Here is a 19,461-nt window from a genome sequence, read left to right on the forward strand (position 1 = left end):
GAATTACTTTCATCACTTGGTGCTGAGAGGCTAAGTACTCTAGATTGTGTGGTACTCCAATACTAGGATAATGGGAGCCATATAAGCATTGAAGGTGGATAGATTGTGTATTGTACATTAGCAAGATAAAAGACCAATGTATATTTTCCATACATGCTTATTGCAGGAAGAGTGAGAATATTGATAGCTACAGATTTAGCATCCCGTGGGCTTGATGTACAAGATATTACTCATGTTTTCAATTTTGATTTCCCTCGGAACATTGAAGAGTACGTTCATAGAGTAGGTCGTACTGGACGAGCAGGGTAAGTGGTTTTTCTACATATAAACTGAATTCTCTTTCATCTTTTAAAAATGACAGTAAAGCTTGCTACTTAGGATTACTCACATTTTTATTTAATGTATATTTTTAATATATGATTTCTAAGATGTTAGAGCAACAGATAATATAAATCTTACTGCTGATGCAATGTGAGATCAACAGTAAATGATGCTTCCAGAGTATGATGTGTATACCAAGATACATTTCAAATATTAATATTCCATCTCTGGCATTGTGTGTTTTGAAATCAATTAGCAAAAGGCACATCAGGGTTTTGGCGTGAGGTTGGTAATTACTTGGGTTGTGAACAAAAAATGAAAATGGGTTTAAACCTGAGTAGTCATATTTTGGAAGATGTTCTAGATTAATATTTCCTTGTCTTAAATCTATTCTACATTATAAACTACTGTATAAAATTCTCAGTCAGCTCCCTAGGAATTCAATCAACAAGCACACTTGGAATGTCCAGAGTTTCACCTTACTACAGTCATGCAGCTTGTTGGCTTCAAAGAGAGGTTTGAATGCCAAATTAACTCCAGAAATATAACAAAACAAATAAGATGATGAAAAAACAGTTTCTATATAGCCTTCTGTCAGCATCTGGTGATACATGGTGTTTGTCATATAAAGACTGCAGCTAGTTTCTGACTACTTCTTAGCCTTGATCCATAAAAAGTGTGCCCATAGTGCCTGTAAAACAAGTGCCATTTAATCACTACAGTGTAATAACTTAAGTTCATAGGAAAACTCTCTCTCCATTAAAGATATAATTGTGATTTTGAAGTATGCTTAAAATTAAGGTGTCAGTTGTTCTTACTGCAAATGATACTCCTGGGGGAATTCTGCGCATCTGCGGATGTGCAGAATTCCTCTGTCTGGCATAATTTTTTATTTTCTCGCTTAAAAAAAACATTTTGCCTAAATCCTGCAGTTCCGCCTTTTCCCACCAGAGGCTGCTGTGGGAAGAGAACAGCCAGCTGCATTCATGCTGGCTGTTCTAGTGCCACAGCTGCCTCTGGTGGACAAAAAGCAGAACTGCAGCATTTCTTAGGTAAAATGTATTTTACGTGGGAAAATACAAAATTCTGTTCCCAGTGCTGCAGAATTTCCCCAGGAGTGGAAGTTCATCACAGCACCCAGCCTGTGGAGCCAGTTTAGGGCAGAGTGGGGCGCAGAGCTGCTGGGGAATCACAGACTGGGGTTCAGAATGGCTAGTGGGAGGGACAGACTGGAGCATGGGCTCAGGAGCTAGTGGGGTGACAGTATTGAGCCTGGGGATGGGGAAGGGCAGTTGCAGAGACCCATGGGGAGTAGGGGTGGAGGAACAGGGGCACACATGCCTGACTGAATGGGAGAGGCTTGGGGTCAGCCAGGGTCTGCATGAGGGAGGCTTTCCAACACCCTAACAATCCCACATACCACCCCAAAGAAAAACCTGCCAGCCACACCCAACACCCTCCAGGTTCACTCCTAGGCTCCTTCCCTCTCCCTCAAGTCCTCCGTTACTTCTGACTCCCCCAAGCCTTTGCACTGCTTTTCACAGGTGCAGGAAATACAGTTCTGTATCGTAATTTAAATGAATTATACAAAGTTCTGTATTAATATGCCTAGTAAGGAATCTGTCAAAAAAAATTACCAGGATTTTTTTTTTTTTGCTTTGTATTGTTACAGACATACTTGCTGACAAATATTTTGAAACAAATTACCAAAATTGAAACTGGCATGATTATATAATTTTACAGAACTTTCAAATATTTTAGTGTAGAATTTTTAATTTTTTGGTTCAGCATTCCCCCAGGAGTAAAATGAAAGATTACAGAGTAAGTATTTGTCTCCATAGTAAACTGGGAGACGGAATTTGAGAACATAATTATTTCTGAACTTCTTGCTGGTAGTTGTAGCCATTGTGCTCCAGTTTCATGACAGTCACTGGCAGTACAATGGGTTCTAAACCTGTTCCCATTCTGCCTTAATCAAATAATAATGAAGGGGGAGACGGGGAGGGAGACACACACGCACCGACCGACCCCCCCCCCTCCCCGGGGTGGTGACCCTCATTGTGGCAGGCAGTTTGGGGGAACAGTTGAACAGGTGCTGCGTACAGCCAAATCCAAGGAGCCTAAAGAGGCTTAAAAGTCTAGAAGATGGACAAATGATTCCATTATATAAGAATGAACTCAGCAGTTCCCATTACATGACCTCCTTTTCACGTGTATTGCTTTCCCAGACAGCACGGAGGATGCCATTTAAAAATGGCATCCTCCGTGCAGCGTGACCTCATGCACACTATACATGCAAGGTCACACCACATAGAGGATGTTTAGCTCTGCAAAATGGCACTCTCCACACAGTGTGACCTTACACACATACAGAGTGTGTGAGGTCACACTATGGATGATGCCATTTTGCGGAGCTAAAAATATCCTCTATGCGGCATGATCATTGTATGTATAGGTCTTGCTGTGCGGAGGGTGCCATTTTGCAAAACTACAACCTCTGCATACTTGGGATTGCCGCAACCTCGTCTGCTGATGGAGTTACTCCACTTGGGGTTGTGATCCACAGTTTGGGAACTTCCGATTTAACAAAAAGGAACAGCAACTGCTAATGAAGATGCTTTACTGAGGCAACATTAGACATATGCAGGTTGCCTAAGAACGCTGTACTGAGCCTCTAATGGGATGGAGCTTTGTTGATAGGCGTTTTCCTAATGCTTCTATATTAGTATGTATCTTGGATTTTATTCTAGGGAGTTCATTTTAATGTATTGTACAGATTTGTTCTTATAAAATAAATATATATTCCATATCTGTATCTCTTTATATATGGAAATTGCACTGCTTTTAAGCTATTGATGTATGTGGTTACAGTATTTCAGTGTCAGAAAAAACACTGTACTATGTAAACTTCACCCTTTTTAAAGTAGTATTAAGCAGAATGAGAACTGACTGTAAGACTTCCATATTGATTTTCATACTTAAATTTCATAAATGACATTCTCCAGCAACAAGAGGAAGTAAAAAAGTTTGAAAGTGGTTAACGTGTCTTGCAGCACGATCCTGTGGATGAGACATGGACTAAGAATCATGGGACCAGATTTCTGAATTTCAGTTGCTCCTTAACTTAGGGCAAGTCACTTAACCTTTGTGCCTCCATTTTCCCATTTGTAAAATGGTGATCTATCTGGTTATGTAGACTGCTGTTAGATCTACAGATGAAACACATAAGTGGTTAGTAGTAAGAGTGTCTAGGGAACATTTAATGCAGCATTGGTCGTCTTGCAAATTTTTCTTATGGACAATACATAAGAATGTAAAACGTCTGATAACTCATTTATGCCTAATGTGGATGAGTCTTAGCAGTGAGCTCTTTAAATGTATATATATATTTCTGCTCTGTACAGCCAAATCCAAGAAATCTAAAGAGGTTTGAAAGTCTAGAAGCTGGACAGAGGATTCAGCCACATATTGTCAAATCTGATTGCATAGCTGCAGACTTTTTTTCAAAAAAATGTACCAATACATTACAGTTGCTGGAGAGGAGTAACTATAAAGCTAGAAAACATTTTCTAGGATCAACAGGTGAAGCAGAGCGAAGTCCAGTCTCTTCCTAGCCCAGGCAGTGTGACAGTAAATGTCTGCTTAGAATTTTTGTGCACAAGATTTCTATTCTGTGAGGAAAAAACATACAGGAGACACATGGGCCAAATTCTGAAAACCAGTGACCAGCAGCATGAGAAGGCACCAATCACTGGTAGTGCCTTGAAGCTGTTGTAAATTGCTTAGAGAAGTTGTCTGCTCTCTTCTTTGGCTTCAGGCCAGTAGAGAGGGTACTCTATCAATTAATAGCTCTGACAGGAGCAGGACAGAGGCTGGGTTGTAGTACCCCGGTTTAAGGTTTATTACCATGTTTCACCCCTGCGATTGTCACTAAACATATTTTCCCTAATAGATTATTCCTACTTCTGACTAGAATAATTCGTTAAGAGAAGAGATCGTTTCAGGCTAGACCGAATACAAACACACAGGCTGCTTTTGCAATGTGTGCATTCTCCCAACCACTTGTGGGTCCATTTTGTGCTTTTCTGAGTTTGGCTTAATGTGCTCAATGTTTAGTTTTCTGGAAGAGTTCAGATTACTGTTTGTTAGTGTTAACCTTTTTCAAAGTGATCCATTGTAGGTATGGACCTACCATATTCAGAAATGAATTGTAGAAAACTCATTTAACAAGAATGAATTAAGTACCAGGCCTAAAGATGTTAATAAGGCAGCAATAAATCAGTTTACATAGTAAAAGCAACACCATTGAGGAGTCTAGCTTTTTCCACCAGTTCTGTTAATGAAAACTTAATTTATAAATTGCAGCGTTATTTCTGAAATCTCAGTACTCTGACTTTCTCCTCTCCTTGGACAAGTTTAGCTTCTTATGCCTATGTCGGTAGGAAGTGTCCAACAATGTAGTTTTCTCCTCTCTTGAAGAGTAAGAATGTATTTTTCTCTTAGACGCACAGGGGAGGCTGTAACGCTTGTCACTAGGAATGACTGGAGGATTGCATCTGAGCTGATCAGCATTCTTGAAAGAGCAAATCAAGTAAGAATATTTACCTTAGCAGGGCAAGGTGTACATAGTTCTCAATTGTTTAAATGTCACTAAATACCATTTGAAATGGTATTTTAGCATGGGGGAGAAGCTTACTGAGAAGCCCGTTCTTAACCGTATCGTCTGTCGTTTCACTGGGAAAATTGGAGCTTGGGCCCTTCAGCCTTCAAAAAAAAAAAATCCTCAAATTGGACATTCTGGCAGTGATACTTTACCTCAGTTGTAAAAAGAGAAGCCAGAAGACAGGCTGTTGCCATTCAGTATGGCAGAGTCTGCCTAACTTCAATTAAGCCCTTCAGCTGAGCAGTGAAAAAGGACTGTACAAGAGAGTGGACTGGGTTTTCCAAAAAGCATTTGTTGACATGATTGTCCATATGTAATCCACTCTGGGTATGCATGTGTCCTGTCTTTTGGCCAGCAGCATCCACTGGGGCCGTGCAGTCACCCTGAGTGTCCTTCTGTTCAGTTTGCAAGCTGAAAGGGTGGAGTGGGCTCAGCTGTCCCTAATTTCCTTCTTATTACTTGTGGCTCTGAGACAAAACCTTGGCAATGTCCAGGCCTCAATGCGTTCGTGTAAACTGTTTTCCTTGTAGGTACTTGTAAATATGTGTGCAAGGATTAGGATTATAGTACAGTGAGGAATATTAGGTATAATTATTTTTCTTCTTCAAGGGAAAATATTTTCCCTTGGTACAGGGAATTACTCATAACTGAACTAAGTCTCCTGACTTTAAAACCTGCCCCTCCTCCCGCATGCTGCTTAGTGATGGCCACACAAGATGCTTATTTTGTCTCAGAGAAAGGACATAGACCTGATAAGTTTTCCATCTGTAGTCTTCTTCAAAAAGGACCAGAAGTTGAGAGAGGCTCACCTCAAACTTCCTTTTAGACTACTCTGTAGCCTGCCTTAGATCTGTGCAAGCAAAGAAACCTCTCTGACCCCTCCACCCCCAAAAAGCTCACCCTAGGTCCAGAAGTGCTCTAGTAATGCTTTAGATCAATAGTTGAGCCCCATCCTCCAAGAGAATCCTGGCTGTGGACTCTGGTAGGATTGTTTAGATCCCCAAGTAAACTTTGGATGGGGTAGAAAGGATCACTTCTCTGGGAAGCATAAAGGTAGAGCACCTGCTGCAGACCTGAGTAAAGTGGTTGAAATTGCCTTACTACTCCCAGTCTAAGGGGGCTTCATTGCCTGGATCAGGTACTGCTGGACCCCCAAGGGAGCAGCGCTGGACCCCCAAGGGAGCAGCGCTGGACCCCCAAGGGAGCAGCGCTGGACCCCCAAGGGAGCAGCGCTGGACCCCCAAGGGAGCAGCGCTGGACCCCCAAGGGAGCAGCGCTGGACCCCCAAGGGAGCAGCGCTGGACCCCCAAGGGAGCAGCGCTGGACCCCCAAGGGAGCAGCGCTGGACCCCCAAGGGAGCAGCGCTGGACCCCCAAGGGAGCAGCGCTGGACCCCCAAGGGAGCAGCGCTGGACCCTTGGCACCATCTTTGAGTGGTACAGAGACTGCAGTACTGATGATTCATTTGGTACCAATCACATCAGCAGAGTTCACTCTGGTGCTATAAACCCCTTCTCCACTTCTCAAGGCAATGTTTTTTGAACTGAGATCATTTGCAGTAGTGGGAGACGGTCAAGTATCAGCTGAACCAGAGTCACTGTTGCTGTCCTTGGTCCTGAATGTCTCCTCTACAGTGCCAGCTACCACTACTGCTGTGGTTCTGAGTACCTCTTCAACACAGGTTGAGCCACATTTGGGTGTGGATCCTAAGACCCCCAAACCCCTCTTCTGGATGAGGAGTGCTTCGTCTCTTTATCTGATTTAAATCAAAGTAAAAAATAATATACTGATTATTCCCTGATGTCATATTCATATGACCCTTAAAACTCAGATTTGAGAGCCTCTGTCAAGATCTAGGGTTTACAGAGACAGGCAGTCTTTTTTTGGTGACATCCACCTTGGCTCTGGGTGTTTTCCTCTATAACAGACTGCTGGCCCTACTGGAATGCCTGGGGATTACAACAATTGGAACAACCTGCATCTGCACCTGCTCCAGAATTAGGTCCATTTCTCCTGTACCGTCTTAAGGTATTGTTTCTCAAACTGCACTGCAACACACTGAGCACACCTACCAAAGATATCAAAAGAAAAGCATCCTTCCATGGGTGTTCAGTCCGTCTGTGGCCGCTGCTTCTTCATCACAAGATGAGGCAATGGTTCCTTCAGCTCCTTTTCAACCAATTACAAAAGTTACAGGAATTGGTCCACCGTATAGAATTTGAATAGAAACTCCTGTGGAGGTAGTACCGGAGAACTCCTGCAAGCTCTTAGATATACTCCATGCGTAGTCGCTAGGGATTACCTATCAATGAAGCCTTGTTGGAACTGGCAGAGGACATCTGGGATATTCAAGCATCAGTTGCACTGACATCTAAGAAGGCAGATAAACTGTATTAGATACTTTCAGAAGGAAGATTGTATCCATAATACCTTGTGTACCAGGTTCACTTTCTTGTCATGGTGGCCAATGAGAGAAATAATAAAAAGTTGCAACCAAAAATTACATCAAAAGGCAGGAGGCTAACGTGTCTCTAATTACTGATCAGTTAGCCTGCAATTAAAAATTGCTATTACCCTTTGTCAGTAAGATACAATTACTTGAACTGGTCCAAGGTCTTAGACTTTGCTAATAACGTTCTTCAGGAGAGCAAGAAAAAGTGAAAGAGAAAAATTTTCTGGGGGGCAGTTGGTAGCACTAACCTCTTCCCAGGACACTTTAGATGCCTCCAATACAACGGCTAGATACATGGCAACTTCTGACACCATAAGGATAGAATCCTAGCTATGGTCTTTAACATTGCATGGTTGGGGAGGTGCAGACAGCAATTAAAGATCTCCCTTTCAAAGACTCTGCACCCTTCATCACAAATGCAGCTGGTGCTCTGCATTTTAGAATCCCAGCCCAGGCTCCAGTTGCTAGGCGTATACACACCAGCAGCTAGAGGAAACAGAGAAGACCTCAATCTTATACCACTCAAAGATCATGGCTGAGCCTTTTTCAGGCAAAGATGCTTGGAACCTTGGAGGAAGAGACATCTTCCAGAAAAGGAGACCTTCAGCCTCTACATATCCTGAACCTGATCTTCGTCCTGGATATAAAGGACATTATAGTTCAGCCACAATCTTGGACAGAGCATCACCTGATCAAGGCCATGGTCAGAGACTTTCCAGCATCCAGGCAATAAGAAAGAGAAATGATCCTGATTCGACCAGAGTCTTGTGGACTCCAAATTCTAAAGCAGTAGTCCCCAAACTTGTCATTGTCATGCCCCCCTTACCCCTATCCACACCCTTCCAGGGGCCAGGAGCAGGACCACAGCTCTCAAGGGGGGGTGCAGACAGGAGTAAGGGGGCTGACGCTGCAGCTGGGGTGGATTTGGGGCTGAGAACTGAGCAGTGGCTAGGGGGTGGGACTGGGGCCAAGAATAGACCTGCAGCTGGGGGCTGGAAGCGGGGCCAGGGCTGTGGTTGGGGGGCCAAGGCTGGTGCTGGGAGTGGAGCCAGGGTTACAGCTGGGGTCGGAGCAGAGTTGGGGGTATGGAACAGGGCTGGGTGGTGCTCTCACCCCGCCTCTCATGGGAGCTGGCCTGGGCCCCTCCATTCCCCCCCCCAAACATTCCTCCATTTCCTCCTAAGGGGGCACACCCCACATTTTAGGGACCTATGTTATAAAGCTTGGTGAGGGGCAACAGCACCCCAGGCACAGGATGAGGAATTGAGGATTTGATGAATCATTACTAAGGCTAAAATTTAGTCACAGCAGCTATGGATTCCATGACTTCTTGGGCATCAACTGTCAGGGGCTGAAGCCAGGGCTGGAGGCGGGACTGCGTGCCCCTGCACTGCAACTGGGGCTGGAACCAGGACGGTGTGCCCCTGCCCCGCAGCTTACAGCCAGCTTGAGCGGGGGCCTCTGTGCCCCCCGGCTGGGGCTGTGCTCCCCACCATGGCAGGAGGCTCTGCCTGTCAGTCTTCCCTCCCTCCCTCCCCCCAATGGGACTTCAGCTGTCATTCCTCCCCCTTACCTAGCCCTGCCCCTCCCCCCATTTATTTTTAGTAAATGTCAGGGACAGGCCACAGGCTCCCATAAATGTTTGTTTATTCCCCATGACCTGTCCATGACTTTTACTAAAAATAACTGTGACAATATATTAGTCTTAATCATTACTATTCTATTCTGGTCTCGACCATTGACACACTGGCCCACACAGATGTTCCTGGGTTTTCAGACACCCTGTACTGGATGAAGAGAAAGAGGCAGAAACTTGAGCACCGATGGTGGAAAACAAAGGCTGATTCCAACGGGATGAAATATAACAAATTCTTAAAGCTTATGTTGAGGCTATATTAGAGGCCAAAAGAACCTTCATATCAGCTTCCATTGAGGCTTCCAAACCCTACCCCAAGATGGTAAATCACTTCATCAATCCTAAATGCCTACTGTCTGCATCAGAGCCAAGCAACAATTGTTGCAAAGAACTATCATCTGAATTTCCAGAAAAGGTCTCTCACATTTAGGAAGCCTTCTCAAACAGCATGGATTCACTCTGCCTGCACCCGTCCGCCAACAAACATCCCAGCTACATTCCCAGAGTTCATTACACTCACTCTTCAGGAAGTTCTAGGTACCCTGGAGAAGTCCCAACTCAAGATTTGTGAATGCCAGCCTCCTAGCCTTGAGAAAGAGTCATGAACAGCTGGTACCACTCTTGTCTAAAAGTGCTAACACCTCATTCAGAGATACTCTTCTTTCAAACACACAATAATCAGACCAACACTGAAGAAACCCACTCTAGATACTTCAGTCCTTGCCAAATATCACCAAGTGTCAAACCTCCCATTTGAGAGCAAGCTCATAGAGAAGCTGGCAAAAGGCCAACTACAAGCTCATTTGACCGAAGCTAACATTCTAGATACATCCGTGTGGATTAAGGCCAAGACATGAAACTCAAACTTATTGGCACTAATGGATGATCTGCTGTCAGTGGACAGACATGCATTCTCATCCTGGACCTCTCTACAGCATTTGACACTGTTGATCATGAGATACTGCTGTCTCATCTGAGAGTCATGGCAGGAGTCCAGGATAATGCACTAAGATGGTTTGAGTCCTTCCTGGAGGGACACACCCAAGAAGTAGTGATGCTTCTCCACCACTAAACCCCTCACTTATAGGGTTCTCCTGTCCTTTTCATCATCTACATTTTTCTAGTAGGTGAACTGGTCAGACATCAACTTAAGTGCCAGCAATATTCAGATGAAACACCGCTCTACTTATCTTTCACAACATAAACATACCACTACAACCAAGATGGCTCAGTGCTTGGATGAGGAATACCTGGATGAAGCTGAACCTGGGCAGAACAGAGATGATGCTGGTGGACAGAGGAAAGTATTTTCAGAAGTTTGCAGTATAGTGCAGTCTCTTTGGTTGAAGGTTCACATTCATAATTGGTCAATTCAGTCGATCGTCTAAGACAGTGGTTACCGACCGGTCGATCCTAGAGGATCTTCCAGTTGATCGTGATCTCCGGCGGTGCAATGGAGCTGCCACTAAGACAGACTCCCTGCCTGCCCCAGCCCCATGCCGCTCCCAGAAGTGGACAGTGAGCCCCGGGTGCGGAGGGGAAGGGATCTCCCTCTGCACACTGCTCCTGCCTGCAAACACCGCCCCCACAGCTCCCATTGGCCGGGAACAGGGAGCTGTGGCCAAAGGGAGCTGAGGGAGCAGTGCTTGCAGGGAGGGGCAGCGCATAGAGCCACATGCCACCCGCCCTCCCTGCTTTCAGGAGCTGCTAGGGCACTTTGGCCCCTTCCGGGAGCGGCGTGGGGCCGGGGTAGGCAGGAAGCCTGCCTTAGTGGCAGACATGCTGTGCTGCCAACCGGGAGCTGCCGGAGGCAAGTGCTGCCTGGCGGAAGGCCACGCCCCACTCCCTGAGCCCCCTCCTGGAGCCAGCACCCCAGATCCCCTTCTTCACCAACACTCTGCCCCAGTCCTGACCCCCCACCCAGATCCAGCGCCCACACCTCCTCCTGCACACCAACTTCCTGTCCCAGCCCGGAGCTCCCTCCTGCACCCAAACTCCCTCCCAGAGCTTGCATCCCTACCCCTTGCCCCAGGGTCAGCCCAGAGCCCCCTCCCACACTGTGAACCCCTTGGCCCCAGCCCGCACCCCCTCCCAAACCCCTACTTCAGCCCGATGAAAGTGAATGTGGGTGAGGGGGAGCAAGTGACAGAGGCGGGGGGATTGGAGTGAGTGGGGCAGGACTTTGGGGAAGGGGCAGGAGGTTGCCCTTAAATTCAAAAAGTGATCACTGCATGCAAGGCTGGCTGAAATCTGACTACCTGCTAAGCAGACATTACATAGGTATGTTAGTGCAACTCTCTTCCAATATTCCCTTGTTCAGTTGGAGGGTCCCAATCAAATGCAAAGGTGAGGAGGGGAGCATTCTCCCCACCAATACCTGAGTGTCAGATGCCTCTCTCCTGGGATGGGGAGCACATCCAAACCACCATCAAATGCAAGTCTGTGGACCCATGAGAAAACTAGTGCAAGTAAATATATTAGAACTCAGGGTAATTCGCCAAGTCTGACTACATTTCTACCAATGATTCAGGGACTGACCATACAGAAAATGACTGACCCACATGACTGACATGTTTTATATAAACAGGCTGGAAGGAGCCCAGTTATAGCCCCTATGGCAGGAGACTGTTCGTTTGATTCTGGAATAGATTCTTCCAGAGCCCTATACCTCCTGTAAGATGCCGTGAAACATCTAATTGGGCAATTCTCCAGCAATTGAGTGGACAGTCAGACTCCATTATCTAAGACAGAGGTCTCAAACTCAGTTTACCTTAGGGCTAGTGCCAGTCCTCAAATCCTCCCAGTGGACCAATAATGTCACTGAAGATGGTGTTCAGAAAAGAAAATGTTTATATTGTATTTTTTATTTCGAATTTCTTAGAAATAATTAAACTGTCATACAGCTTTATACAATTTTTCACCTCCCAGAGAGTTTTTAGTGTTGGCCAGCCACCTGGCAATGCTTCAGTTCTGTGAGTTTGTTGATGTTTGGCCTCAGTGACTGAGCAGTTGAAACGTTCAGGATTGCAGCAAGGTGCGCATCAGCTAGTTGTGTTTGGTGTTTTGACTTGTATTCATTGTGTGGTGGAGGGGGAAGTAATGCTGTCTCCATGGCTGACTCTGCACGGCAACTAACGATGATTCCTCCAGGGCTGACTGTGCCCGGCAACCAGTGATGGTATCTGTGTCCCTCTCCCCCAGCCAATGGGATCCCCGGGGGGCGGTGCCTGTAGTTGAGATTGCCGCTAGCATGTCTGCCTGCATCTCTCTTGCACAGGCCGCAGTGGGGCGGTTCTCGGACCAAAGATGGCCCGCAGGCTGGGACTTTGAGACGCCTGATCTAAGACCTCTTTCAAGGATGGTGTCAACTGTCAGTAAACCTGTTTTCGAAAGTCACTAATGAGAAGTGTCTTGGATTCTGTTTGAGGGGAGGCCTAAGTACAAGGTTTCTTGTCAGACACATTCTTCAATCCGTGGTCTCCAGAATGATGATGATTCAGATGGTATTGAGAAAGATCCCATAGATCTGATAGCGAAGACTAAGATTTAGTCATGGGTATTTTTAGTAAAAGTTATGGACAGGTTATAGGCACTAAACAAAAATTCACGACCCGTGACCAGGCCAGACTTGTGCTATATATCCCTCACTAAATCTTGGGTCCTCTGGGGGGGGGGAGGGTCGGGGGCCACCTGAGCTGCTCAAGTGGCCCTGGGGTCAGTGGCACTAGCGGTTGCAGAAGTCACGGATCCCAGAAAGTTACAGAATTCATGACCTCTGTGACAGACTCACAGCCTTACTGATAGCACCCGTCTGGCCAAGACAGTTTTTAATATTCAGATCTCAGTCTTATCAGCTCACCCTCCAAAATCCTTACCACTTTTTATGTTGGACTTAGTCTCTCAGGATAATGGAAACTTCCTGCTTCTGGATCCAGCCTCCCTCCACCTCACAGTTGAGATGTTAGCTGGATAAAGGACACAGAGAGATCATAGAATATCAGGATTGGAAGGGACCTCAGGAGATCATCAAGTCCAGCGCCCTGCTCAAAGCAGGACCAGTCCCCAACTAAATCACCCAGCCAGGGCTTTGTCAAGCCTGATCTTAAAAACCTCAAAGGAAGGAGATTCCACCACCTCCCTAGGTAACGCATTCCAGTGCTTCACCACCCTCCTAGTGAAAAAGTTTTTCCTAATATCCAACCTAAACCTCCCCCACTGCAACTTGAGACCATTACTCCTAGTTCTGTCATCTGCTACCACTGAGAACAGTCCAGATCGATCCTCTTTGGAACCCCCTTTCAGGTGGTTGAAAGCAGCTATCAGATCCCCCCTCGTTCTTCTCTTCCTCAGACTAAACAATCCCAGTTCCCTCAGCCTCTCCTCATAATTCATGTGTTCCAGACCCCTAATCATTTTTGTTGCCCTCCGCTGGACATTTTCCAATTTTTTCACATCCTTCTTGTAGTGTGGGGCCCAAAACTGGACACACTACTCCAGATGAGATCTCACCAATGTCGAATAGAGGGGAACGATCACGTCCCTCAATCTCCTAGCAATGCCCCTACTTACACAGCCCAAAATGCCATTGGCCTTCTTGGCAACAAGGGCATACTGTTGACTCATATCCAGCTTCTTGCCATTGTAACCCCTAGGTCCTTTTCTGCAGAAGTGCTGTCTAGCCATTTGGTCCCTAGTCTGTAGTGGTGCATGGGATTCTTCCGTCCTAAGTGCAGGACTCTGCACTCTGCACTTGTCCTTGTTGAACCTCCTCAGATTTCTTTTGGCCCAATCCTCTAATTTTTCTAGGTCCCTCTGTATCCTGTCCCTACCCTCCAGCATATCTACCTCTTCTCCCAGTTTAGTGTCATCTGCAAACTTGCTGAAGGTGCAATCCATGCCATGCTCCAGATCATTTATGAAGATATTGAACAAAACTAGCCCCAGGACCGACCCTTGGGGCACTCCACTTGATACCGGCTGCCAACTAGACATGGAACCATTGATCACTACCCATTGAGCCCGACAATCTAGCCAGCTTTCTATCCGCCTTATCGTCCATTCATCCAGCCCATACTTCTTTAACTTGCTGACAAGAATACTGTGGGAGACCATGTCAAAGGCCTTGCTAAAGTCAAGGAATAACACGTCCTCTGCTTTCCCCTCATCCACAGAGCCAGTTAGCTCATCATAGAAGGCAATTAGATTAGTCAGGCATGACTTGCCTTTGGTGAATCCATGCTGACTGATCTTGATCACTTTCCTCTCCTCTAAGTGCTTCAGAATTGATTCCTTGAGGACCTGCTCCATGATTTTTCCATGAGGGACTGAGGTGAGGCTGACTGGCCTGTAGTTTCCCAGATCCTCCTTCTTCCCTTTTTTAAAGATGGGCACTACATTAGCCTTTTTCCAGTCACCAGGACCTCTCCCGATCTTCATGAGTTTTCAAAGATAATGGCCAATGGCTGTACAATCACATCCGCCAACTCCTTTAGCACTCTCGGATGCAGTGCATCCGGCCCCATGGACTCTGGTCTCTGGATGTTCAGAACGCTTTAATTCAAAGTAAAAATGATTCCACCAGCTCAACATACACAACCAAGTGGAAGAAATTCATTATTTGGGCTGAGCAGTGCCATTTATTTCCTATTAAGACACAATTTTCAGCTACCTGAACTACTTGCTGAATTTAATGAGTTTGGGACTGCCTGTTAGTTTCATTCATGTTCATTTGGCAGCCATATCAACATATGTTCTCCCACTCAAACATTCAGGACCACAGTTTTCTCCCACCTTGCAGTGGATCATGTTTCTTTCCCCTTCTCAGAGTTCCTCCTCCTTCCTGGAATATTGATGTTGTCCTAGCGGGTTTAATAGGACTCCTTGTTTGTGCCCCCAGACAACTTGTTCCTGACTACACATGTCCAGGAAAACAACCATCCTCATAGTAGTTACATCAGCTCAAAGAATTGGGAAAATACAGGCACTTATGCAGGCCTCATTATATAATATTCCACTCAAAATCACCTTTAGCTCCTATCCCTATATTTTTGCATAAAGTAGTCTTAGATTTTCATTTGAAGCAAATGATTCATTTGCTAGTGACTTTCCTTACACCATATTTTAACCATATTCTTCAACTGCTTGCTGATGTCTATTCCGTTGTAGGTGTGTGCGTGTCCATGTGCACAGTTGTTGGAGACTTTTGCCTTAGCGGTATCCATAGGGTTGGTTGTGGTGCCCTCTGGAGTGCCATGCTTATGCATCGGTATATCAGGTGCCGCTGGCCCTATGCCCTCTCAGTTCCTTCTTACTGCCTGTGATGGTTGGTCAGAGTGCTCCTCTCCCTTGCCTCGCAAGTGGTCAGCAGTTTCTTTCCCTTTTGACTTCACTTGGCCTGTCAGTCTTTTCGGCCCCACTTAAAAGGCAGAGTGGTTCAAGTCCTGACGAACAACACCACCACAGTGTTTTATATCAACAGGCAAGGTGGAGCCAGGTCATCAGCCCTCTGCCTGGAAGCCCTCCGGCTTTGGGACTTCTGTGTGCAGCATGCCATTCATTAGATGGCAGCACACCTCCCTGGAACCAGGAACATATTAGCAGCTCGCCTCAGCAGAGCCTCCTTGTCTCACTATGGATGGGCATTCCACCCCAAGGTGGTCAATGGGATTTTTCAAAAGTGGGGATCTCCCCGAATGGATTTGTTCGCGACTCACCAGAATAGGAAATGTCATCTGTTCTGCTCATTTCGGGGGAATGAAAGGAGCTCCTTGTCAGAAACCTTCCTACTCCCGTGGTTGGGGACTCTGATGTACGCTTTCCCACCGGTGCTGTTGCTGCACAAAGTCCTCACGAAGATCAAGCAGGACGAAGCCAAGGTAATCATGATAGCCCCGGCTTGGCCTCACCAACACTGGTTTGGCATGCTGATGGACCTATTGGTAACAACCCTGATGCAGTTGCCCCTCTGGCCGGATCTCCTGTCCCAGAATCACGGCAGGCTCCTGCACCCAAATCTACCACTGCTGCACCTAACAGCTTGGTTGCTGCATGGTTAACTGCTGAAGAGCAGGAGTGGTTGGCCCATGTCCAGCAGATCCTACTGGGTAGTAGAAAGCCCTCCACTAGAGCAACCTACCTGGCCTAATGGAACGATTCACGTGCTGGGTCTCGGCCCACAGGGTTAGGCCTGAGCAGGCCTTGCTACAGTCGATCCTGACTATCTTATGCATCTCACGCTCCAGGGCTTGTCCCTTTCATCAATTAAGGTCCATTTGGCCACCATATCAGCCTTTCACCCTCTGTTCCAGGGCAGGTCAGTCTTCGCCCATAACATGATGGGCCGGTTCTTAAAAGGTCTGGAGCGGCTCTATCTCCAAATCCAGGACCCAATCCCTCTATGGGACCTGAATCTGGTGCTTGCACGGCTCATGAAAGCCCCCTTCGAGCCCTTGGTGTCCTGTTCCCTTCTTCTGCTCACCTAGAATGGAATCAACATGAACAAGCACTTGAAGAAAAAACAGTTACCCACCTTTCGTAACTGTTGTTCTTCAAGATGTGTTGCTCATGTCCATTCCATTACCTGCCCTCCTGCCCCTCTGTTGGAGTTGCTGGCAAGAAAGAACTGAGAGGGCATAGGGCCGGCGGCGCCTGATATACCGGCACATGCGTGTGGCACTCCAGAGGGTGCCATAGCCAACCCTATGGATACTGCTAAGGCAGAAGTCTCCAACAGCTGTGCACGTGGGCGTGCGCACACTTAGAACGGAATGGACATGAACAACACATCTCAAAGAACAGTTACAGAAGGTAGGTAAAAAGAAAAGGAGTACTTTTGGCACCTTAGAGACTAACAAATTTATTTGAGCATGAAGGTAGGTAACCATTTTATCTGATGTTGCTTCTGGCAGAGCAGTGTTATGTTTCTTTAAGTAGACTCCAAGCACCTGTCTGTCTTCAGTTCACTGTTTTGAGCCACCAAGAGTGGAATATATATATGGAGTACTCAAAGAAGAGTCACCTTATAGAAACTTGAGTTCTTCGAGATGTGGTGGTATATATATTTCACTACGTGCCCTCCTTCCCCTCTACAATGGTGTCTTCCATATCTTAAAACAAAACAAACAAAAAAACCCCTTAAAAACAATGTCCACTTGAAAAGGAAAAATCAGCCATTTCATATTCTGAAGATATTGAAATGGGACACTCAGAGATGATTAGAACTTTTCCCTTTTTTCTCACAAACAAAATTTTAGTGAAATTGACACTGTTTTACGAAGCATTTTAGTTTAGCCAGACTTGCCTTTTTCTGACAGAAAAACTCCATCAAATATGTGAACCATTTTCATTCATGTAGGGCAAAATGTATTGTGGATAGGAAAGCTAAGATTTCTTCTATCCTGCAATTGCATCAGAATGAGGTGGTTGATCTTCACTAAACAAAAATACTACACTGTGGTGTTTCTTTCTTAACCACTTGAATTCTTGGTCTTTTCATAACCAAAGTTCAGTGAACTCTAACTTGGTGGTCTGATACTAAGGCTTACTTGGATGAAAAATCCTAAGAGAATTCCAGTCACTTTAAAAACAACATTTTAAGAACTAAACATGAGCAGATAAGGAATTTAGCTAACCAGATTGAAGGTGTAAAGTTTGGGTGCAGAAATGGAGTAAACAGCATAAAATTCAAGTAGATTATTTAGTACCAGATTTTAATCTACTTGAATTTTATGTCCTTTTCCCATAACTTTTTCTGAGGCGTTTAACTCAAAGGCAGAAGTCTTTGAAATACATCATAGGATTTTTTAGTTGACAATATTGTATTGGTTTATCTACGTATACTAGAAATCTAATGACAAAGCAGCAAAGAATTTATCACTCAAGCTGCACAAGATTTTTCCTAATTTTTTTAGGTAAAAAGATATCTTCCCTTGGCTTTTTCTTGTTGGTGTGCTGATAAAGTATTCAGCTGCAAAGTCATAAGAGTAATAGAAAACATTTTGGATAAATACTTATTTGTTGACCTCATGGGCATATGACTGCAAAGCTTAGAGAATCACTTAGAATAAACTTTCTCCATAACATACCTTTCTAATTATCAGGCAGTTCCTGAAGAGCTTATTTCAATGGCAGAAAGATTCAAGCAATTTCAGATGAAAAAAGAAATTGAAAAGGATTTAGGAAGACCTCGTGGAAAGTCCCAGAAAGGTTTTTAATCGCCTGAGAGATATTTAAACAACGTAAGTAAATTCTTATAATAATAGTCATATAGATTTGAATTTAGGGCCAGTTTTTTCAAGTATGTGTACTTTTTGTCTTGTCTTGTACACACGAATTAGGTCTGTGGACTTTTTGAAAATCTGGTTCTCCTTACATTTAATGATGTGTTGCTATGTTTAGACGTCACTCTCAATTATTCTTTAATCCACGCTTAAGGGGGGGAAGTGTATGTCAAGGTTAGTCATTGCAATGACATAATTTTTTAAAATTGTAAAAATGCCGGAGAAAATTAAGATTCTGCTTTTAATTTGACAAACTGCAGAATTTTTTAATATACAAGAATTTTAAAAATTAACTTTTCCCTTATATTTTCAGGGAATCAGATTGGTGCATACACCCAACGCTTATCAGCATTGTTCCAAAATAACTTACATGCCTGATGTTACCACCATTTATGTCAGCGGAGTGCAAGGAGGATGTTACATCTCTAGTTTGGGACAGATAAGGCATGGAATACTGATGGGTGTCTTCTTTCATTGTTGGAAAATGAAGCATATTCTTACAGTAATAGCTGAATAAATCTCTGAACTAATATTTCATCAAGTCTGTCATACTGAGTGGATGGAAACCTAACCAAATGATTAACAGTACACAAATTTTGTGAGGCCCAAATCTTTTTTTCTAATTTGATTCTTCTGGGCCTCTTATTTTCTTTTACATTAAGCTTATATACTTATATACAAAACTCCTGTTGACTTCAGTTGAGCTAAGATTTCACCTTTCGTATTTATTTTGATGTTTTTGACCTTTTTTTCAGAGAATAAAGGAATACAGTTTTGTACAGCACTGAAGTTTTCAAATGCTGTAAGATTTTTGCATTTGCTAAATAAAAAACTTGAAAATGTAATAGCTTTTCCACTGGCTGTACCTTTCTTATGTGCTCTTGTTTCAAGGAGTCTCCAAGAAAGAAGAATCAAGTTAAGTTCTGTCTGAGTAGATGTAATAGATAAAGTCTGTTGTTGTGGCTGCTTGTATTCTGACATCCAAAAATTAAAGTGCAACTATAGTCATTATCACTTAAAAGCAGGATCAGTAAAAAGTATAATTATCCTTAAGCACATTTTCTGTTTTGGAATATTCAGTACTCAAGTATCCAACAAATACCTCAACGTGA

General features: G+C 44.6%; 1 protein-coding gene across 3 annotated transcripts in view; it reads left to right on the forward strand.

Moving 5' to 3' along the window:
• DDX43 (DEAD-box helicase 43) overlaps positions 1-19,194 on the forward strand; it is a 64,450-nt gene extending 45,256 nt beyond the window's left edge. For all 3 annotated transcript variants that reach the window (XM_075126531.1, XM_075126532.1, XM_075126533.1), the window contains 4 exons: positions 171-305; positions 4,825-4,912; positions 18,170-18,307; positions 18,663-19,194. In XM_075126531.1, coding sequence (XP_074982632.1) covers positions 171-305; positions 4,825-4,912; positions 18,170-18,283 — 337 coding nt within the window. In that variant the 3' untranslated portion in view covers positions 18,284-18,307; positions 18,663-19,194. The remainder of the gene's footprint in view (positions 1-170; positions 306-4,824; positions 4,913-18,169; positions 18,308-18,662) is intronic.
• Positions 19,195-19,461: the final 267 nt, after the last annotated feature.

Source organism: Caretta caretta, chromosome 3 (genome assembly GCF_965140235.1).
Source record: "Caretta caretta isolate rCarCar2 chromosome 3, rCarCar1.hap1, whole genome shotgun sequence".
NCBI classification, from domain to species: domain Eukaryota; kingdom Metazoa; phylum Chordata; order Testudines; family Cheloniidae; genus Caretta; species Caretta caretta.